The 23761-nt window shown below is 42.5% G+C and overlaps 1 protein-coding gene across 5 annotated transcripts in view; it reads left to right on the top strand.

The window, feature by feature from the left end:
* Positions 1–23761, top strand: part of TP53BP1 (tumor protein p53 binding protein 1) — a 91585-nt gene that overhangs the window by 63559 nt on the left and 4265 nt on the right. For 2 of the 5 annotated variants that reach the window (XM_001503100.7, XM_005603093.4), the window contains 11 exons: positions 442–925; positions 4581–4733; positions 10400–10671; positions 11343–11492; positions 11789–12219; positions 15085–15276; positions 15690–15905; positions 17583–17798; positions 21995–22089; positions 22632–22831; positions 23353–23498. In XM_001503100.7, the coding sequence (XP_001503150.2) occupies positions 442–925; positions 4581–4733; positions 10400–10671; positions 11343–11492; positions 11789–12219; positions 15085–15276; positions 15690–15905; positions 17583–17798; positions 21995–22089; positions 22632–22831; positions 23353–23498 (2555 nt within the window). Of the gene's footprint in view, positions 1–441; positions 926–4580; positions 4734–10399; positions 10672–11342; positions 11493–11788; positions 12220–15084; positions 15277–15689; positions 15906–17582; positions 17799–21198; positions 21360–21994; positions 22090–22631; positions 22832–23352; positions 23499–23761 lie in introns of those variants that run through there. The other 3 variants (XM_005603095.4, XM_070237955.1, XM_014733637.3) reach the window with 2 other exon arrangements.

Raw genomic sequence — 23761 nt, forward strand, 5'->3', positions numbered from 1 at the left:
TGCTGGGAGTCATTTAAGGAATGTTAGAACCATTCTTAAAGCCAAATAAGACGTCTTGACCTAATTGATCTTTTTTGAAGTAAACCCCTAAGCTGCCTTCATTGTCTGTGACTTCAATAATGGCTTTTACATTGTTTTGTTTACTTTATTTTCCTGTGTCAAGTTTCAGAGTTCATAGCTAGTGATGGGAGGAAACAACTATTTTATCATCATGGTGGAATAGTCCTGTGTACCATTATTTTTTCACAAGAGTGAAATTATGATGAGAGACTTTATAAGGCGATACACTCAGTCACCTTATTTTCTCCTTTCTCCACATTTCTCAAATTGTCAAATTATTGTTCCCTCTTGCCAGTACACACACACACACACACACACACACACACACACACACACTCTCTTGCTTATTTGACATAGTTTCTTTATATGGTTGATTTTCAGGGGGAACTTGCACCATTTTCCAAGTACTCAAGGTGAAGAGGAGAAGGAAAAATTGGAAGGTGACCAAAGGACCAGGCAGAGTCAACAGCCTGTGAAGCCCAGTAGTCCTGTCAAAGATCTTGGTTCTCCTTCCTCCCAGCAGATGGCCACACAGGGGCCATCCAGTCCTCAAGGGGAAGCAATGGAGACAGATGTGCTAGAAGACCAGAAAGAAGGCCAGAATACCAATCAGGAAAAACCTAATAAGCCCTTGATTGAAAGGCCCAGACAAAATAACATAGGAATTCAGACCATAGACTGTTCCCTATGGGTCCCAGAAACTGTTTCAGCAGCAACCCAGACTGTAAAGAATGTGTGTGAACAGGGGACCAGTACAATGGACCAGAACTCTGGAAAACAAGATGCCACAGTTCAGACTGAGAAGGGGAGTAGTGAGAAACCAGTCAGTGCTCCTGGGGATGATACAGAGTCGCTCCATAGCCAGGTGAGAGAATGTATAGGGTACCTCAGGGGCCCTCTTTTCAGTTTTCTGGATTCCTAGAGAATTTAAGTTGTGGTACTTCTGCCTAAACAGTTTTGTACAGACCAGTGGCTAAAAGATGAAAACAATTTATCCAGGATAGAGGTAGGGTAGTGAAAATTATAGGTAGCTATAGCCAATAGAAAGTCTTTTAGGGAAAATGGAATAGTGCTAGAGTTTGTCAAGTAGATCTTCACTGGAAAAGACAGCCAGGAATATAGTCTATGTCCTACAATATTCTTCTGTGTTCAATCTTTTCCTTCTGCCGTCATTTTTCATCCTCCTTTATAACCATCAGAGCTAATTTCTTCTCCCTCAAGTCTATTTCATGATGGTTCCCAGGAACTGAGAGTAGAAAGTGGAGGAGGAAGGAGTAGAAGGAGCAGGAAGGATAGTGTATCACAGTATTGGAAACAAAGAACAGTAACAGGAATAGAGAGATGGGGAAAAGTCCCCAGATGGCTAGGGACTGCAGGAAGAGGCTAAAACTAGACAGAATGGAAGGGAAAGGATTGGGGCTGATGAAAGTGAGGCTGGAGGAAGAACAGGTTCTTGGGAATAGAGTAGGGAAGTACCTAGTAGGTAAGAAGTGGTGGTTGAAAGGTACCTGTTAACAAATAAGAGGAAGTTCAAAATTTCGTCAGGTGGCAGTGGGTTTCATGGCAGGGAAAATTTGGAAGTTACTAACAGTAGTTAAATTGCCTTTTCAGTTGCCCTGGTAGATCATCTTTACTTGGATCTACCTAGGAAAGCTTCACTAGGGATGCACCTCTCATCCTAACCGTCCAAGTTGTTTTATAAAATAATATGGTTCCTATTTATTGAACACCTACAATATATCAGCATTTTGCTCAAGACAACCCATGAGGTTGGTATTGTTATTCCCATTTCACAGGTAAAGAAACCAAGCTGAAGAGAGGTTAAGTAACTTGCCCAAGAGTTTGCCATCAGTAGGTGGCAGAACTGGAATTTGAACTCAGCATATCTGACTTCAGAATCGGTATTCTTTCATTATGCTGTGTTGCTTTTTTATTTTTTAATCACAGCCTGTGTAGTCTTCTTCTATTTATCCATTCCTCTCGAGGAACTCTAAAAATTTTTTTTGTGTTAGCCTTTATAGTAACACAGTCTCTGAGACCTAAAACTTTATCAGTTTGTACAGATTCAAAATATCATAGTCTTTTAGATATAGGGGCTATAGCATATCTGACCCTATTTTGTGTCTGTTTATTTTCACCCTTAATATAAAGTGTTTAGATTCTGCCACATAATAATTTGGTTTCTCTGCCTTTATAAAAAGATTTAAACTTGATATTAAAGACAGTAATCATGTGGGAGCCACTAGATTATATTTTCCTTTCCTTCCTGATTTTCTCCCTCTGTAAAATAGAGAAGTAAATCCCTGTTCTTGTCTCATCATGATGATGGGAGCCGATGAGTTAGAGTGCTTAAGGCTCAGGTTTAGAGTTAGACCACTTCATCTGGATATTGTGAGGATTAAATGAGATAAGGCACGCAAAGCCCTTAGCAATGGGCCTGGCACATGGTAAATGCTCAAAAGGCTGCCGCTACTATCTATTGATTATTACTATTTTAAATACCACTACTTCTGTTGTCACTACCACAACTGCTACTGATACTATACCATGACTCTGCCATACAGAGTGAAATAACACGTTTAAGAGCTAGTTGTTTTTGCTAAGAAAAGAAAGGTGCTAGAAAAATATAAATGGTGAATGGGTACAGAGTTTCAGTGGGAAAGATGAGAAAGTTCTAGAGGTGGAGAGATGGTAATGTTTGCACAGTAATGTGAATGTGCTTAATGCCACAGACTATACTTAAAAAATGGTTAAAATGGTAAATTTTATGTTATCTGTATTTTACCACAAAAAAATTATAGATTATGGGTACAGTAACAGAAATTGGGATTGGTATGCCATGTTTTGAAGAATGTTTGGAAAATGAGGAAGGCTGGATGGAGGTTTTACAATTGTCAGTGCTTTTCTATTCCCTGCAGTCTGGGTAGGACTCAGGCCGGTGCGCAAGAAAAGCATAGGCAGCCTATCTTTGACCTTCTTAAATTTTCACTTATGTGTCAAGTGGACCTAGAGCCAGGTTTTCTATGAAGGGGAAGTATGGTTTTATTTTCCTTTTGTTGTCTTCCCTTAATAATGACAACTTCTTCAAGTTATTTATCTTTATAGAGATCTCTTTTCAGAAGACTGTCTGAAGAGAGAATAAGGATAGCTTTCTTTTTATCTGCCACCTTTCCCTTCTCTCCTTTCTTATTCTATCAGACATGTTTGTTTAAGTGTCTCTCTTGAAGTGGTCATTTGGCTGTTGAAGTGGAAGAATATGGGGAGGCTTCCTGGCCACATTTCACGGATATGTATAAAGCACTAAAACCTTTTAGACCCCTGTGATCCAGGGCCTGACTCTCTCAGTGTATGCAGGCAGGAGGTCCAGGCTTCCAGGGTTCTCATGCAGGGACACCCTGATGATTGAGATGTGACCGACCGATGCTCTGACCATTCGTTAACCAGAGTTGTATATATAGAAGTATTTTAAGGAATTGGTTAAGTTTCCATGCTTTTGATTATTTATATTTATTGATATAATTTACATGTCTCTTTATTAGATATTTCCCCCTTAAGATGGAGTTGGAGTGGGAATTATTCAGGTAAATTATTGAAAGCTTTAGTTGAATGATTACCACATTGTCAGGAAAAACCCAGAATCACCATTGTCACAGTGGTACATATAATTCTTTTGAAAGACTTGGCTACCTTGACATTGACTGCTTAAAGTAAAATCAGTCTACTATAGGGGAAGAAACAAGTGTGCATTTCCTCCTCCTCAGAATTGCAGAGCCAGTGGTGTAGTGGGGAGCATGGATGTGGATAAATGTGTTATAGGTGTTCTAAGAAAACATGTAGGTAACAGTTATCGTAAAAATGTAGGGTCTTATTTAAATTAACTGATTATTCTTTATGGTACAACTAAATACAAAATCTTAATTTGCTGATATTTTCTGTTTCCGGACACTACTTCAACTATTTTTTGGAGTAGATTAAGTATTTCATATTTAATTCTAGGAGAAATCATTGTATCTTGTTTCAGGTATAAACAAACTGTAGTTTTCACTTACTAATGCCGGAAAAACAGACTGCACTGAGATTAATAGATGTCATTCTGGTTTTATATAAGGTTCTAAAGAATGCCTCCCTTTTATCTAAAGAGCTGTTGCAAATGTAAACTTGTATACTGATCGACAAGTCAGCATCAAAATCAGGATTACAATCTAAAAATGTACGTTTAGGGAGTCAAAGTTTCACTTATATGTCCTAGATATAAGTGCTAGATGTTATGATTTTGATTTAGACAGAAATAGGTCATTTTAGGTAATACTGGTACACACTCTTCCTGGCCTCTGGCTATGCAGCTGGTCCATCCCTAGTTTTATCTATAGGTGAATAGAAAACAACTGGAAAACAGCTGGAAAATTCCATCATACTAGATTCATGGAACCTCTGAACAGTCCTCGTCATGAAGAAGTTGATTTTTGATTTTGCCACTTTGCAATGAGACCCATGCTTGTGTTCTGTATTTTCTGTCATAGGGAGAGGAAGAGTTCGATATGCCTCAGCCTCCACATGGCCATGTCTTGCATCGCCACATGAGAACAATCCGTGAGGTTCGCACACTTGTCACTCGTGTCATTACAGATGTGTATTATGTGGATGGAACAGAAGTAGAAAGAAAAGTAACTGAGGTAATATATACTCTGGGTCTGTGTGTCAGATTTCTTTTGATAGAAAAATTACCCTGGCTCTCCACCTCCACTCTCCCACCCTTCATTCCTGTATAACTTGCCACTAACACTTGGTTTTCCTTCATCTTTTTAGAAAGATACAGGCACTGGGTTAGAAATGAGAGTACTGAATTCTCGTCTTTCTCATGGTTTTGCGGTTTGACCTGTGGCTACTTATTTAACCAGTTTTGCTGTTTTGCTGTTTTACCTGTGGCCACTTATTTAACCAGTTCCGTCATGCTTTCTGTTTCTGTAAAGAACAGATGGCTAAGTCGCTGTGAATCTCTCATATATAATATAAAGATTGTATGTATTATTTTTAATCCTTATAAACTTCAGTGAAGTTTAGAACTCCTTGCTTAGCTATGTGTGTTTTTTCGTTGTTTCTCCTTGTTTTCATGTATACTTATTATCCTTTGTTGGTCTTCATTCCTGTGTGGTTATGGACCTATTGGTAAGAGATGCACCTTTATTTCTTAGTAGGATTCATTATGGACTCATTTCAATGTTAGCATAATATTGGCGTTTATTGGCTGTTATATTGGATACTGTCGTATGCTGACTTTGTTTAGATCTAATACTGGCTGAGATTAGACAGATTTTCTGGAATTAAAGATCTGTCACCTTTCTTTGTACAGACATTAATTTTTTGGAACTATTTTATTAACTGATAAAAGGCACAGCTATTTTTTTCCTTCACTCGGGCACTTTTCTTTAATTCTGCCAACTAGCCAGAAAGGAAGTTATGCTCAGGGAGAATTAAACTCTGGTAATACAGTTTTATTAAATGGAACGTATGATTGCTATTGTTCATTAATGGACCATTGTGGCCCTCATGTCAGAAGGCCTTTGTCATAGTTTGAGAAATTGTCTTGTATTCTTTATTTATTGAACACCAAATCTCAGAAATATTTCTTTTAAAATGTTGATTCATCTTCAATTTTATGTTTGCAGAATTTTTTTCAATGTTATTACTATTTTGGAAAACTTATGAACTTAACAGCTTTATAGAAAAAATTTGCTTTCGTGAAAAGCTTTTGTCACTGTTGTAGTCTACATTGAACTGTCAGGTTCTATGTTAAGCGTTATACATATTACCTCATTGAATATTTTATATGAAGCTTTCTAAAGTATATTTCTGGAAACTAGAAATATAGTTTCTAGGTACAGCTGCCTACTCTGAGGGGGAGAAAAGTTCCATGGTCATAAACAAGTTTGAGAAACACCAAGTGCTGGAAAATGCTCTCATCCCCCATGGAAATTCAGAGTACATATTACATTAAAGGCTCTAAGAAGTCCTCTTGTAAAAGATAGTCTATTTTATTGTTTAACACAGCACTTCCCAAACTTATTTGACCATTGAAAAATTTTAAAGCAATACTTATTATACTCCTATGGAACATTTTTCGAGAAACACTGCCATAATTAAAGAAAATAAAAATAGTGACTAACATTTATTGAGCACTAACTATATGCCAGACACTGTTCTAAAGACTTTAAGTGATTTAGCTTATTTAATCCTCACAACTAGGCTATGAGGTCGATACTATTATTCCCATTTTGCAGATGAAGAAACTGAGGCATAGCAAGTTAAAATAGCTTGCTTAATGAGGTTACATAGCTAATAAACAGAAGAATTCAACCCAGGCAGTCTAGTTCCAGAGCCTGCATTCCTAATCACTACATTATGTGGCTTCTCAAGAACAAAAGTGATGTGTGCCAAAAGGAAGGTGCATAAAGTAATTCGCAGGAGGAAGAAAGTCATCTGAAGGGAACTTTGATAGTCTTTCTGGATGAGGGCCAGAAAGCATTTGAGTTGGACACTGAAACGTGTAGATGTTGGGGAGCTAAGGGGAAAGGGCATTCCATATAGAAGGCTTGCTGAGCAAAGGCACAGAGGAAGCAAGTAAAAAGCACATAGGTGGGAACAGTCCAGTTGGTGGGCAGCACGAAGGTATGTAGGGGTGTATGAAAGTGGACACCTTGTTTATCATCTTTTAAAGATTTTATTCATTTATTTACCAGCAACTTCTTTTTTACTATTTGCTTAGCACTGTGACAGGCACTGGGACTCTGAAGATAAAAGAGACAGTGTTCCTGTTCTCTAGGAGCTTAGCACTTGAGATGCAACAAATCCAAAACTTGTTGGTTGCTGTAGTAGAGGTGTGGAAAGGTGTGTTAGAGAGAGGGGATGGAGCCCACTAGCCTACCTGAAGGTGGCTCAGAGGCCTCACAGAAGATGTGGTGGTCAAAACTGTGGCAGATAACATTGAGGGATGGGGGAGAAGGACATACAGGCAGAATGAAAAGTTACTTAAATACATGGGCAGCATGGCATGCTTTATGAATATTTAGAAGCTCAATGTGACAAGAATAGTAGGGTAGGGAATGGTGAGAGAAGATGCTGTTGAGGTTGGTAAGGGCCCAGAGCATAGGGCTTTGCATACCATAGAAAAGAGTTTATACATTTTTATCTTCAGTGTGAGGGAGAACTTTTAAAGAATTTGGGGGGAATGAGTGACGTGCTCAGATTTACATGTTGGAAAGGTCAGATTGGCAGCAGTGTAGCAATGGATTGGGGTGGGTTGAGGTTTGAGGTGCAGTTCAGACAAGAGGTAATGAGTGTCAAGTTAGGACAGTGGCAGTAGGGATTGAGAGGAGAGAAATAAATGCAAAAAATATATAGAAGGTGAAATTGATACACTGATAAATTCCTGAATGTGAGAATTGAGGGAGAGGGAGGAATCTAATACGATGCCTGGGCTTTTTGTCTGGGCAGCTGGGTAGATGGTGGTACCATATTCTGAGATAGAGAATGTAAATAGAACACTGGTTTGCAAGAGAAGATCCTTCACTCGGTAATTACTGAGGGCCTCTTTTGTGCCAGGCACTTTGCTAGATTTTGAGAGTACATCCAGGAAAGAAGATGGTTATGATCTCTGTCTTAATATGTCCTCTATAGTCTAGTAGGAGAGACACACAGGAAAACAAGCAAATATGTTAAAAAGATCATAAGAGGCCAACTTGGAGCCTGGGCCTAAGTCATTGTAACAGCAATGGCCTTGGGCCAGCCTCAGTGGCCTAGTGGTTAAGTTAGGCATGTTCTGCTTTGGCTGCCCAGGTTCAGTTCGCAGGCGCAGACCTACACCACTCATCTGTTATTGGCTGTGCTGTGGCAGTGGCTCACATACACAGATGTTAGCTCAGGTGAATTTTCCTCAGCAAAAAATTTTTAAAAAGGGCAGTGGCCTTGACTTCTGGACAGTTGCAAAGATAGGTATAGCTGGCTACTGCTTTTTGGGCCTACTCTCAACTGAGACACAGCCTGGAGTCCCAACCTCTAGGTAGGCCTTGCCCTTACACGTTTGCCCTGTCTGAGAGAAGGAATTGGCTTAAGTTCTGGGCACAACACCTGCTTTAGTCAAGTGACCTTGGCAGGTTATGCTGACTCAGATCCAGCTAGAACAGGCAAGTTGGATAACAGGAGAAAGTGATTGGAGAATGGCAGGTTTATGACCAAGATTTTTGGAAGTGGTGCAATTTCTGGTAATGACTTTGGTAACAGGTGGCTGGGGTAGAGTAAAGGAGGTTAATGGTGGTAATTAGATCACGAAACTTGGGAGTTGCTGGATGGATCATCTGATGGATGTAAGCCATAGAGGATGATGACAGTAGTGGAGATAGGGAGGGAAGGGAGGCTGTGAACCAGGAGTTAAGGTGTTCATGCATGAAAGTGAGTGAGTGGAAGGATGTTTGTGAATAACAACAGGGGAAGGCAGACAGGAAAGTTTAACAGAATGGCAAATAGTGGTTTGGTAGGAGCAAAGTTGGGGGAGATATAAATGGTTTGTTGATGGTGATGGGGAGCAACGAGGCCTCTCATCTCCAAATTTCTGAATTGAGGTTTGTTTAAGAAAAATCAGGGGCCAGCCTGGTGGTGCAGTGGTTAAGTTCATGTGCTCTTCTTTGGCGGCCTGGGGTTTGCCAGTTCAGATCCCAGGCGTGGACCTATGCACCGCTTATCGAGCCATGCTGTGGCAGGCGTCCCACTTATAAAGTAGAGGGAGATGGGCACGGATGTTAGCTCAGGGCCAATCTTCCTCAGCAAAAAGAGGAGGATTGGTAGTGGATGTTAGCTCAGGGCTAATCTTCCTCAAAAAAAAAAAAAAAAAGGAAAAAAAGAAAAACCAGCTTCTGCTAGAGACAGCTGCAGGGAATGTGAGATGCACTCAGGATATCCAGAATTCATTAATTGAAGGCAAGGAAAAGGAGAGAGGATGACAGATTGAGTTTTGGATGGGTTAAATTTCAGCTGTCCTTGGTACATCCAAGGGGAAGAGTTTAGGAGGCATTTGTATTCGAGAGTTTGGAGCTGAGTCATCATTGTATTTCTGGTAGACAAGCAGGGGTGAGTCTGGTCAGACTGGCTGGGCAAAGCATGGAGGAGTGAGAAAAGGTATAAGAACAGAATCTTGGGAAATACCAATTTTAAACAAATAGGCAGAGAAAGAAGAACCCAAAAAGAAGCTCAAATAGAAGCAGCCAAAGAGGTAGAATGAAAGTGACTATAGATTCTAAAAGGAGAAAGGTTTTCAAGAAGGGAGTGGTCAAAAACAATCATTTAATCATCTTATAGCATTATTTAAATGTGTGTGCTTATGTGTGTGTTGCATACTGTCTTCCCAGAGATACTGTCACCTCTTTGAGGGACGAGTCTGTCTTGTACTTCTCCATATCTTCTCTGACAGCATGATAACACACCAACAGTCCAGAGCAGGAGGGCAAATCTGCAACACCTGTGTTGTACTTTCTCAATCTTGTGCCCATAGAGAACATTGCCGATTGGTCCTAGACCCTTTTCCCGATAAGCCTGGAATTAGCCTCAGAAGGCTGCTTAAAACTGAGCTCCCAGCAACCACTACCAATCCATCAAAGCAGGCGTGTGGGATATAGTCAATTTGACATTCCTGTCCTCTGCAGATACTGAAAACTCATTTATTTTGATTATTACTTTGTTGGTCTAACATTTTTCTAAACAGTAATACCATTTTTAGCCTATTCTTACCTATAATTTTCTATTTCCTTGATCACTTATTACAAGATAATCTAAGATATTTAATCTCAAAAAAACATGTAGTGCTTCCCACTGCTAATCACATGCCCAGGAGGGCTCCTCACCACTCGTTTGCCTCCTCTAACCTATCCTTGTCTGTCTTCTCTCAGACAACGGTTACCTCTGACCTCTAGGTTAGAATCCTTCCTGGTTTCTCAGTGGCCAAACGTTGTGAACTTGTCCAGTAAAAAGATAATTTAACTTAGCTTGGGATAGAGGTCTCTTTCGTCCAAATCTAGTACCACCTTTATTTTATTTTATTTTTTATTAAGATATTATATATTCCTTGTAGAATGCAGAGGTCTTAAATGTTCAATTCAGTGCCTTTTGAGAATTATATGTAGCCACTACTCAAAACAATATATAGAACTTTTCGATTATTCCAGGAAATTCCCTCCTGATTCCCACTTTTCTGAATTGAAATTTCTTGCCGTCTCTAGGATTTTCCAGCCGTCATATTAGTATTTTGTTATTGTGGCTTCTTTTAGCTTTTGTATCCATTTCTTCCTTGCAGGAGACTGAAGAGCCAATTGTAGAGTGTCAGGAGTGTGAAACTGAAGTTTCCCCTTCACAGACTGGGGGCTCCTCAGGTGACCTGGGGGATATCAGCTCCTTCTCCTCCAAGGCATCCAGCTTACACCGCACATCAAGTGGGACGAGTCTCTCAGCCATGCACAGCAGTGGCAGCTCAGGGAGAGGAGCCGGACCACTCAAAGGGAAAACCAGCGGGACAGAACCCGCAGATTTTGCCTTGCCCAGCTCCCGAGGAGGCCCAGGAAAACTGAGGTGCAGACAGGGTCTCCAGAGAGAGAGCCACAGCAGGGGCAGGGTTGCTGACATTTTAATATCACAAGAAAAGGGGAGTAATGGGAAATCCCCCCATCCTCCATCTGGGATAAATCAACTCCTCTTCCTCCCCTTTTGTTCCTCTCCTATTTTGGGTTTGCATGGGAGGTAGGGTGGAGCCCTGTGGGAGGTAGACTTCCTGAGAAAATGTAGAAAAACAGGTGACGTGACTTTGGGAAAACCGGCACATGCTCCTGCCACCACCCCATTTTCTATAGCCTACAAGTGTTTGGGTTGGGAATACAGAAAGTTTGGGGTAGCGGTCCCAACTTGACACCTCCTCTAGCTTTTTGTTGTCCTCTGCAGTGTCCATAGCCTGAAGTAGAAGAGAAGGCAGGGCTGTTTTGAGGGCAGTGTGCTGTTTTTGAGGGCAGCAGTAGGAAGCTTTGTCAGGAGGGAATAGACTTGCATAGAGGAGGATGTCCTATACTTGTTATCATTTACTCCATCTCCCCAGGTGATATTTTGGTGGTGGGTGTGTGGACAAGCTTCCTGCTGCCCTGGAGGCCTAGCACCTGTTAGCCTGGCATATAGTCTGAGGGCCAAGGGGAGACTGTGAAGAAAGGATCCAGTAGTAGGTGCCATCAGACTAACCTGTCTTCATTCTCTAGTCCTAGAAAAGGGGTCAGTCAGACAGGGGCGCCAGTGTGTGAGGAGGATGGTGATGCAGGCCTTGGCATCAGACAGGGAGGGAAGGCTCCAGTCACGCCTCGTGGGCGCGGGCGAAGGGGCCGCCCGCCTTCTCGGACCACTGGAACCAGGTACCCGGGTAGTGTGAGATACACTTAGTCTATGACTTGTTCAGAAAAAAAGGGAGTAGAGAGAAGAGAGGGGAGTAGAGAGTATGCGGGGTGTCAGGAGGGAGAAGAGGGGCCCACACTGACTGGGGACTGGGCAGGGATCAGAGTGAGGCCACTGAGACCAGGCTTATGCCTGTGATGGGGTTATCAAAGAATGGACTGAAGAGACCCGTAGACTAAAGAGTGGGAAAATTGGTAGATAAGTACTTCTCCCTTCTTATTCTCACTGCCTTCTCCTATCTCTTATCTCTCTTTAGAGAAACAGCTGTGCCTGGCCCTTTGGGCATAGAGGACATTTCACCCAGCATGTCACCAGACGATAAATCCTTCACCCGTATCGTGCCCCGAGTGACAGACTCCACCAGACGAGCTGACACGGGTGGTGGTACTTTGCGTCGAAGCGACTCTCCAGAGATTCCTTTCCAGACTGCTGCTGGCCCTTCTGATGGCTTAGATGCCTCCTCTCCGGGAAACACCTTTGTAGGGCTCCGTGTTGTAGCCAAATGGTCATCCAATGGCTATTTTTACTCTGGGAAAATCACGCGAGATGTCGGAGCTGGGAAGTATAAATTGCTCTTTGATGATGGGTACGAGTGTGATGTGTTGGGCAAAGACATTCTGCTGTGTGACCCCATCCCGCTGGATACAGAAGTGACAGCCCTCTCAGAGGATGAGTATTTCAGTGCAGGTAAAAGAAGCAGCGTCTGCAGAAACTTACTGTGCCCTGGGGCAGTGCTCTCGCCTGTCAGTAGTTACCAAGAGCGTTCACTCCAGCCTGATTACTGTTCTGGGGTCTTTAAAGTCAAAAATTTCATTCCTACAACAGTGGTTACTCTCAGCATTGGCTTTTTTGTTGTTCTTTGTTGCTTGTTTATTTTTGAACAAGCTTCTTATTTTAGGCTAATGTTATATTTACTGAAAGTTTGCAAAGTACAGAGCACTGATAGTACAGAGAGTTCCTGTACACCTCACCCAGCTTTCTAGCTCTCCTCATTGTTAACATCTTACGTTAGCATGGTGCATTCGTGAAAACCAAGAAACCAACCTTGGCTCATTACTATTAATGAAATTTCAGACTTTGTTATTTGGATTTCACTAGCTTTTCCATGTTCTTTTTCTGTTCCAAGATCCAATCCAGAATTACTCTGTTACATTTAGTCCTCATGTGTCCTTTGAGCTCCTGATCCATGGCAATTTCTGAATCCTTTCTTGTTTTTCATGACCTTGACAGTTTTGCGGAGTGCTGGTCAGATATTTTGTAGAATGTCCCTCAGTTTGGGGGTTGTCTCATGTTTTCTTCTGATTAGATTGGAGTTCTGGGTTTTTTGAAAAGAATGCTACTGAGATGAAGTGCCCTTCTTATCACAGTGTATGGCGGAGGCGGGTGTGTGATATTAGTAGACATCACTCGTGATGTTAACCTTCCTCACTTGGTTATGGTGCTGTTTGCCAGGTTTCTTCACTGGAGAGAGAGTGGTTTTTTTCCTTTTCATTCTCTATTCTTTCACCACTGACTTTTAAACTTACTACCTGGCTTCACAGGAGCCTAGTAGGTGAGTGTGGCAGATATACTGAGATGTTTTTGTTTAGGAAGAAGTTGTTAGTATGCCTGCACACCTACCACTTACTCTCTGATTTAAAAAACAGTGCTTTCTTTTTTGGATGTAGCCAGTTTCCTGAACTGGTGATGCTGAGGGATTTGTGTTTGTTAATTACTGTTTCATATGCCAGTTCTTTGATATGTTGCCCGCTTTGTGTGGACTAAGTGGGAGATACATGTTTGTGTTGAGTTTGTCATTTAAAAACATCATTTCTGGGGCCGGCCCAGTGGTGCAGTGGTTAAGTGCGCACGTTGTGCTTTGGCGGCCCGGGGCTTACTGGTTCAGATCCCGGGTGCAGACATATCACCACTTGGAAGGCCATGCTGTGGTAGGCGTCCCACATATAAAGTAGAGGAGGATGGGCATGGATGTGAGCTCAGGGCCAGTCTTCCTCAGCAAAAAGAGGAGGATTGGCAGCAGTTAGCTCAGGGCTAATCTTCCTCGAACGAACAAACAAACAAACAAACATCCTTTCTGGTGATTTCTTTGAACATGGATTGGGTTATAATGGGCAAAAATGCCTCTTTATTGCAGTCTGTCCAGACTATCTTGTGATTTGGACTCCTGAGTAGTTTCTGTTTGTCCCTTTATTCCATTGTTAAATGGGCCGCTTCTCTTTCTAGTTCTGGATAACGCTTAGCTCTGTGTGGCATCACTTGGTAGCACACGGATTGAGGTCTTTTATGACCTGTGACTTACATAGTTTGTCTCAAATGCATTTGCTCTTCTTTCAGGTGTAAAGCCACTCTTGGAGGTCCACATTTGGCCCTCTTAAGACACAGAGACAATTATATATCCAGCATGAATTAATCTGAATGGCGTCAAGGGGTGGGGATTCTGTGTCCCATTTATTGAGGGTATCTACTAATGTCAACACTAGGCTGTTTTTAGTTCTAGCAGGTCTTTGTTAGTGTGAAGTGTATTGTTGGCCTTGGGCTTCTTTGTGATTTTGAGGGGGTCTTTGTGATTTAGTTGGGTGATTTAAGCCAGGAGAAGAACAAGCAAGAGGAAAGAGTGATTTCTGTGGCATAAATAAGGAGAGAACCAAGGCCTGCTTTTTCCTCTATATTTTTTTCCTTGGTGGCATATGTTCTGGGTTTCTTTTAGCCCTTCATTCAAACATAGGGTAATGGGAGAGAACAAATGAACCCTTCTGTTTATAGGAATGAAAAAGTGTTCATTAATACCCTGTTTTTCTGTGTGTGTGTGTGTATAAATTGTTTATTGATCAGACGGGAAAGAGTGTTACCGTTTTCACAAGATTGGAAATGGGTCTTGCCCAAGATCACACAGCTTGGTGGTAGCAGGATTAAGCCTAAGCTTGGGTCTCCTGAATTCTATCGTAGGTTCCTTTTATGCCCCACGTGTTCCTTCTAACCTAAAGTCTTACCTTTAGGTTCTGAAGCAAAGCAAGAATAGCAAAGTAGATGATACGGAGGGAAGATTAGGCCGGAGGCAGGATTTATTTTTTTCCTTTCTTTGCTCTGTATGTCTATTTTGATTTTGCTACAGAGACACCTGCTGTCTTTCTTAGAATGATGTCATCTTTCACCTACAACTTAACTCAAGAATTTTCATTCAGCCTCCAAAGAAACCAATAAGGAAAGGTTTAGTAAGTTATAATGGCATCATTAAGAAACCACATGGCATTTCACTTCAGGAACCATTTGAGCCACTAACAACCCATAAAGGCTGGCTTTAGGAAGCTTTATTTTGTAACTAAAGGGGTCCTTTTGTGGAGAAACATTCCATGTCCCAGTCCCAGGGTAGTAGCTATATATATCCTAGGTGTGTTGTCTGGGATTGGTGGCTGGGATTTTGTTAAGTCCTAACTTCAGTCCACTATTGGATATCCTAGTTCCCTGACTCAGGCCTGCCCTGTGGAGCCTTTGTGAATGGATGCTGAGCAGTCTAAAACAACAGCAAGCTGCTTTTATGTTTTTTCCACCCAGGAGTGGTGAAAGGGCATAGGAAGGAGTCTGGAGAGCTGTACTACAGCATTGAAAAAGAAGGCCAAAGGAAGTGGTATAAGCGAATGGCTGTCATCCTGTCCTTGGAGCAAGGGAACAGACTGAGAGAACAGTATGGCCTCGGCCCATATGAGGCAGTAACCCCTCTCACCAAGGCAGCAGATATCAGCTTAGGTAAGACCATTGCTTCCTGAATAACTGCCTCTGGGCCCCTGCCCTCCTTGTGGTGGGAGGAGTGGTTTATAGAGCAATCAGTAGTGCTTCCTTAAATCTTACTAGTCCTGTGTGGTTTATGAGATGGTAATGACCTGTCATTTTCTGGAGCCACTGTCTCTCTCTTTCCTTCCCAGGACCAAATGGTAAGTCCTCAGATTTTTCTGGCCTCCCCAATTCTATAGGGGAGCAAACACATTTCAGTCATGGCAGGACTAAAACAGAAAATATGGTGACCTTAAAAGAGGCTTCTTGCCCCTATGGGAGGTGGAGGAAAGGGAATGCTAGTATCTAAATCAGGCTTTGCCCAGCTTCTTGGAGTTTAAGGCATCAGACCATGGGAGTTGACCGACTTCTGGCTTATCCTATCATAGACAATTTGGTGGAAGGGAAACGGAAACGGCGCAGTAACATCAGCTCCCCGGCCACCCCAACTGCCTCCAGCAGTAGCAGCACAACCCCTACCCGTAAGATCACAGAAAGCCCTCGTGCCTCCACGGGAGTTCTCTCAGGCAAAAGAAAACTTATCACTTCGGAAGAAGAACGGTCCCCTGCCAAGCGAGGCCGGAAGTCTGCCACTGTGAAACCTGGTGAGTGCTCACTTTTGCCTCATTCTCCCTCAGACCATGGTCGAATGAAGGATCAGCCGTTGGAGAGATGGAGCCTGATATGTGGCATTGGCCCCTCTGTCCTGGCTACAAAGTTGGGATCTGCACAAGCCCACAGGTGGTACTCAGACGGCTGAGTACCTTCCCCCATCTCCCAGCACAGTCCAGTGGGGGTAGATAGGAGGCCAGGTCTTGATTGGAAACATTCATTGATAACTATGGTTCTAGGAGGGAAAGGAGAAGTACTATATTTTAAGCAGATTCAAGTAGGTGATATTTGTCTTAGATCTCTTCCTTTACCTGGCACCATCTTCTACCTCTGGCAGCTCCGTTCCCCTCTCCCTTATGCTCAGGGCCCTATGGCTTTCCCAAACTTCTGTGAAAGCTCGTACCTCAGCCTGCATCTCACCTCTCCCTACCATCCCCCAAACAACCTCTTTCCAGTCCCTCATGTTTCATATTAACAGAAGAGTTCACTCTGTTTACTGAGTCTCTGCTGTGACCCAGCCCCAGCCACTGTGGGTTCTGGAGACACAGAGGTGAAGTCCTCAGTGTCTGTCCTGAGGGAGCCCTCTCAGTCTGGCAAACTGAGGCAGTTCATCCGTTGTTACCTTGTCCTGGCACCGGAGTTCCTTTTGTTTCCTGTGTGTTTGAGTTGTGTCATCTCTCTACCCAACACCTGCTGTGTTTCAGGTTATGTGAGGCATGGAACTAAGTGCTTCATACATATTACCTCATATAATCCTGATGAGGTGTAGGTGTAGAGAATTCATTTTCAGTTGAAGAATCTGAGGTAAAGAAAAGACGGCTAACTTTCCCAGGGTGACATACTAATCCAGATTTCAAACTCAGGCAGTCTGACTTTGAAGTCCAGGCTTATGCATACTACATCAGACTGTTCTCATGCTGCTGGTTTTATTTTAGGGAGGCATGACCTGTCTGTCAGCTTAGCCTCCTAATGAGCCTACAAGTCAGCTTCTCCAAGTCAGGTATTTGTTTTCTTCTCGAGGACTTATTGGGGCACTGCTCGCATGGGAATTCTGGGAGTCCTAAACTGGTTGGTTCACTTGCCTACGCCAAGGTGTTGGAAACTGGGACAATTGAAGCAGGCTGTTTTGATGTGGCTCCATCAACATGTAAAAACACTTTAGTACCAAGTATTCTATGCACCGTTCTGGTGAGGGTCAGGGATAGGGTGGGAATATCTGCTGGGACACTTCTTGGTAAAAAAAACTGTTTTGTTTGATTTTTTTTTTTTTAAGCCTGCTTCAAAATATCACATATCTTGGGGAAATCTGAGCACTGGGCAGAGAAAGTGGGCTGAAGATTTCTAAACATTTTTCACTCTTACCTAATCTTTGTATTAGAACCACTCTTTCTTCAGATGACCTCAGAAGTATTTGGTTTGGCTGTATAAAAATAACACTAGTTGATTTCCATTTATGAAAATAGTGTATACATTGTCATGACTTATGTGTAAAATTTAAGTATGTACAATTTCTCTGCACTGTAAATTTGGTCCTAGGTTGTTGGCCATAGGAATGGGAATGGTCTTTGGCTTACAGCTCAGAAAAGTTCATCAGGACATTGCCTACCCGTCCTATCGTGCCCAGGCAGTGGTCCATATCTGTCTAGTAACTGTGCCTCTGTCCTTCCCAGGTGCGGTGGGGGCGGGAGAGTTTGTGAGTCCCTGTGAGAGTGGCGACAACATGGGTGAACCCTCTGTCCTGGAAGAGCAGAGAGGGCCTTTGCCCCTTAACAAGACCTTGTTTCTGGGCTATGCCTTTCTCCTCACCATGGCCACAACAAGTGACAAGTTGGCCAGCCGATCCAAACTGCCAGACGGTCCTACAGGAAGCAGTGAGGAAGAGGACGGTAAGGCCTTAGGAAGTCCTGGGGGCTCTGAGGCATGTGTACTCTTTCCTTTCCATTCACTTTATGAACCTGGTGGCCCCCCTGACATCTCTAGAGGCAGCAGGGCAAGTGGCAACTGGGATCTTGGTCAAGGAAAACTAATTTAACCCTGCTTCTTGGTTTATAAACTGTTTTCACAAAATTCCTCTTAGTGAGTGGTTCCTCAAAACAGTCCTGTGACGCAGATGGGAGATAGATCTTATCATGTTTTACAGATGAGGAAACAAGCTTGGAGAGGTTAACTGTTGCTTTTTGTCCATGGTATGGTAGACTTAGCCAGCCCTGATGGTCTAGTGGTTAAGATTCTGCACTCGTGTGGCCCAGGTGCCGTGGCCCAGGTTCATTTCCTGCTCAGGGAACCACACCACCAGTCTGTCAATTGTCATATTATGGCAGCTGCGTGTTGCTATGTTGCTGAAAGCTATGCCACTGGTATTTCAAAAACCAGGGTCACCCATGGTGGACAGGTTTCAATGGAGCTTCCAGTCTAAGACAGACTAGGAAGAAGGACCTGGCCACCCACTTCTGAAAAAATTAGCCATGAAAACCCTATGAATAGCAGCAGAGCATTGTCTGATAGAGCACTGGAAGGTGGGAGGATAGCACAAAAACACTGGACAGGGTTCTGCTCTGCTGTACACAGGGTCGCTAGGAGTCGGAAGCAACTCAGCAGTACTAACAACAAATGATAGACTTGAGACTAGAACCCAGTGTTCATTTTACCCTGTGACAGTCATCCAAGTCAGTCAGGTTTCTGAATGCCTTGCCAACTTTCCCATTTGTGTTCTAGGGGTAACTGCTAGAGAAAATCCTTGTGGGGGTGAAGTTCATTCTCTTGAGGTCTGTGTGTAAGACTGGAAATGTGGAGTGCCCAGGGCCCCAGGGTGATTTCAGAGAAAGAGCTTCTAGGCCTTTTCAGTTCCTGTACCTCTCTTCAACCTTAAACTAAATCTGTATGTTGCATTTCTGTGTCGTCTGTTACTTAGGGTTTGAGTGAAGGCTGCAGTGGGGAGAGGTAAAAATTATTCAACTGTCTAAAGCGTGTATGATCTAGGAGAGAGAATGGGCAGATACAAATGTAGTCATATCCCACTTAATGACAGGGATGTGTTCTGAGAAATGTGTTGTTAGGTGATGTCGTACTCGTGTGAACGTCATAGAGTGTATTTACACAAACCTAGATGGTATAGCCTATTACACAGGTAGGCCATACAGTAGTAATCTAATGGGACGACCTTCATATGTGTGGTCCGTCATTGACCAGAACGTTGTTATGCTGCACATGGCTGTCTGCACACACTGTAAGTGACTGACAGCAGTATCCAAATGTGTCTGTAAAGGCTAAAGGTCCAAATGAAATGATGTTCTACAAGTTGGAGTTCTGACTAACTTTAAATCTTTGCAAGAGGGATTAGGGAACATGGATATTATAAAATAACACCACTGCAAATCTATGATGGTTGGCGTTTCAGATGTCTGGGTGAATCTTTCCTACTTAACCAAAACTATATCTCACCAACTGCATATGGAGATCTGTACAGGGACTGGGAAGGGTGGTCAGGGAGTTGCAGTTAGGGTTTTTGCTGTTTTGAAGGTGCACAGAGTCATCAGTAGAGAGGCTCCAGGGTGTGGAAGCTGGTGTGGTGTGTGTGGGTTTTTAAGGTTAAGTGTGGACCAAGCCTAGTTTGTCACACAGAATTCAGATAGGTACACTGGAAGATAAGGTATGTGAGGAGTTTCCTAGCTAAGAATATAGTTTGACTTTGATCATCAGTAATTAGGAGTCCCTTGAGGATTCTGTGAAGAGGTGGGTCATGGCATCAAAACACTGTTCGTCATTTTGTTTTCTTTCGCTTTCACAGTGTTGCTGGACTCTAGTCTTTATCTTCTAACATATCCCTTGCCCTTCCCTAGACCAGGACTTCACAAGGCATCTCTATAGATGTATTATTTGTTGGTTGGTACAGCATGGCCACCAAGAAAGCCGGCTTTGGTATGAGGTGCAGACTGTCTAGTTCCTTAAAAATCTGTAAGCCTGTGTGAGATCTAATAAACTCAACTCACAGAAATTCCCTTTTCCCCCTTGCTGATATATCAGATGTTTTTAATCCCCCCTTGTAACCGTGAGTGAAGGGAATTAGGACTTGTCTAAATGAGGAGGAATTTGGACAAATTTTTAGAGGGATGTCCAGGTTTCTTGTGGAAAGTGTGGTTATGGTGAATATATCAGCTTAATTTTGCTCCTTTATCCTTGGACATTGCCCCAATAGCACCAAAATCCTTGATTTTTTTGGCATATGTGAATGTTTAGAGGTTCCTCAGTCTCAAGAGGCCTGAAGACGTTTGTACTAAAACAATCCTCTACAGAATTAGTTTCCAAGAAACTGTTATTTGTCCTGCAGATAAATGGGAATCTCTTAGATGTCGGTTTATATCAGGAGCTCAGTAAAATATTTGAATCCATCTCATGAGACATGAATGAGTGAAGAACATGGCACCCGGTCTTGTTAGGTGGCACACCGTCAGGGACCCGTCAGCCACAGGGATTGACTCTGGAGTTGGATTTCTTTAGTACCTTCATCTTTGGTTTAGATGATAGAATTGAAAACCTATTCATGGGCAGGATCACTCATAAGTAAGAAGTAAATTAAATTAAATCCAAACTAATTGATAAAAATTAGAGAAATGGACTGTCTATATAGGATAATATTTGATTACACTAATGCAAGGAAATATAATTGGGGATTAAAATCTAAATAGATTAGGACTAGAGACAGTCCTGGATTAAGCAGACATGAAATAGAAGTCTTAAGAAAAATAAAGGGCCATGAGGGACCTCAGCAGTGACTCAGCAGTATGTTGGTACTGAAAATTGTGACATGATATATTGAGATGGGTCAAAAGGATGCAGTGACACAACTGAGAAATAGTCCTGCTATATTCTGAGGTTCTTATAACCATTTAGAGTTTCCACTTTGAATTTTCATTTTGAGAAGAATTTGGAGAATGCTAAATCAAAAAAAGATTAATAAAAGTGAACAGGCCCGCCAGTCATACCGAAACAAAGGTGTAGAGGCCTGAGTTTGGCTCATCAGCATTGCCTGAGCAGCTGCAGCAGGCAAGGAGGGCACCAAACTGGGGAGCCATCTCTGCAAGGGGTCTGCTTTACAGGTTTTACCACTGGGTATGAGGGGGAAAGGGAGTGGCCCTCGCATTGAACTTTTATGCATTTGGTTGGGTTGTTTTATTTGTGATAAGTTCGTCAGAACTTACTTTCTCAGAACTCCTAATTAACTAAAATCTCTAATGACTTGCTTTTTTCTTTTTTTTTTTAATGTGTATTTATATATGAGAGGAGCAGATGACAAGAAAACAAGCTCAAATTAGATATTTGTCAAAAGAAGCAATTTCTAATTGCCTAGGGTCATTACAGCTTCAGCCTCATCTCTCATAACTTCTACTTCACCCTCAAGACTGTAGAGCAGTCATTGATGTTCAGTGTCCTGAGGTACTTCGAGATCATCAAAGGTAGATAGTTTTCAATAAAAAGGTTGGAAAAGGATTTTCTGACTAACCTTTACTTCATTAGTTAAATTTTAGAAACCCTACTTTGAGCATTCTGGTTCATCAAAGTTTTAGTGAACAGGGGGTAAAAATGCTGCGGAAGGGGGCATTTGAAGGCTTATTGTAAAAAGTGTTAATCAGCTATGCTTCATCTCCACAGAAGGCAGAAGTAAAGGACATGGGCTTAGTTTGCAGGACAGATTTAGGGTAGACATAGGAAGAACCTCCTCATGGTAATGCGTTATTCAAATTGGAATACATCACTATGGGAAGTGGTTATGTGTCCATCCCTGTGAACAGTGCCATGACTTAGTTTTAGGCAGAAACATTTGATGTTTTTAGGTCTAGGACTTACCTCTATTTCTCATCTTCCCCACCCCTCCTGCTCTTGTCCCTTCTTTTGGCAGCATTTTATGGGCCTCAAGACAGATCTCTTTCTGACCCTTGGGGAAGCCCTTGATCTGTCTTTGGAATACAAAGCTGTGGAGATAGCTGGGGAGTAGAAAAGGGAGCAGTAAGAAGCAGGCATAAAGTAGCAAATAAGAAACCAACTAGTAGTAATTATTATCTTGGTTACCTATTTTTTTATATAGAATTTTTAGAAATTCCTCCTTTCAACAAGCAGTACACAGAATCCCAGCTTCGAGCAGGAGCTGGCTATATTCTCGAAGACTTCAATGAAGCCCAGGTGAGGAGTTTCTTTGTTTAGCTTCCCAGGGCGGGAGTGATGAGAAGAGTTCACTTACTATTCTGAGAAGAGGCCTGAGAGGTTGAGGAGGCCGGATACAGTAGCTAGAGATTTCAGGAACTGGGAAACTGCCACAAGGTTGTTGCATGAAATAGAATTTTTACGGTGTATAAGGAAGAGAAATTAGAAGCTTGGGTTAGTTAATGGCTATGGTTCTGTCACTGGGGCAAGAGCAGATTAAAGTTTGTTTTTAATGGAAATCTCTATTATAGTGTTGTTCTTAGCCTGAAAGGCTGAGTACGTGGGGTTTGGTCATCCCTTGAGGATTCAGGCCCCCAGAAAGCTGTAGGTGAGGCAGGAGAAGGTCTAGGGAAGCCGCTTGGGCCTCTCAGTGAGAAAAGAGGCCCTGGGCAGGACAGCTTCAGTCATGTTTTGGATAGTATTTGGAAGTGTTCACATCTGTTCTCTGACTCATTATGGCTGCTATTCAGGGGCTTTCCATAGAAGTCACCAGACCCATTGGTTCTATTCCTTTTTTCTAGTGTAACACGGCCTACCAGTGTCTCTTAATTGCGGATCAGCATTGTCGAACCCGGAAATACTTCCTGTGCCTTGCCAGTGGAATTCCTTGTGTGTCTCATGTCTGGGTCCATGACAGTTGCCATGCCAACCAGCTCCAGAATTACCGCAATTATCTGCTGCCAGCTGGGTACAGCCTTGAAGAGCAGAGAATTCTGGATTGGTGAGTATTTGAGAGCCCGTCTAGAATGGTAGACAGGAAGACAGCAAGCTTTTGGAGGAGGGGAGAATCTAAGAGTAAATATTTCTAGAAACTAGAACGATTGTAGGATAAATTTGAGTGGGTCTGAGATTCTAGCAGTTCATATACTTTATTTCCCTAGGGTATATTGGCTAGGGACCTTTTGAAAATGTGTGAGGATTTTCATGTAGGTTCAATAGTCTCAACCTGTAAGGTTAGGAGACCCAAGTTTTAAGCAAGGCTCTTAAAAATATAGTCTCAGGAGCATGATTTGGCTTATTCTCAGCCCAAAGACAAACATGGAAATCAGAAGGGGTGGATTAGAAAGCCAAGATCCCAAAGACTTCATTCACAGAAAGGGCGGGAGGTGGGGAGTTGCCCTAATGCAGGGCTTTTGCAAGCATTCAGATGTACTTGAGTCCCTTTGCAGAAGGGCTGTTGTTGCATATCTGTCATGCTAAAGTCCCTTCCAATTCCAACTGCTGTCTCTGACTTCTTCATAGGCAACCCCGTGAAAACCCTTTCCAGAATCTGAAGGTACTCTTGGTATCAGACCAACAGCAGAACTTCTTGGAGCTCTGGTCTGAGATCCTCATGACTGGGGGGGCAGCCTCCGTGAAGCAGCACCATTCAAGTGCCCATAACAAAGGTACCTGGAAAGTGTGTGTGTTGTTATTGTTCCAACGATGTCCTTGGACCCATAGCTGTTAGGCCTTGTGGTCTCTCTCAGTCCTGATAGGTTGAACTTATCCATGTTTCGAAGAGAAAAAAAGTACCAACTGCAAGAGGTGAGCCAACATGAGTACAACACTGGGCTATTTATGCTTCTCCTGGTGTCCAGTGGTATATATGCTAAACATTTCTACAAAGTCAGCATATAGTGATTATAACTTGGTTGTGATTAGTAGCGTG

The sequence above is a fragment of the Equus caballus genome, chromosome 1, assembly GCF_041296265.1.
Source record: "Equus caballus isolate H_3958 breed thoroughbred chromosome 1, TB-T2T, whole genome shotgun sequence".
Taxonomy (NCBI): Eukaryota; Metazoa; Chordata; class Mammalia; order Perissodactyla; family Equidae; genus Equus; species Equus caballus.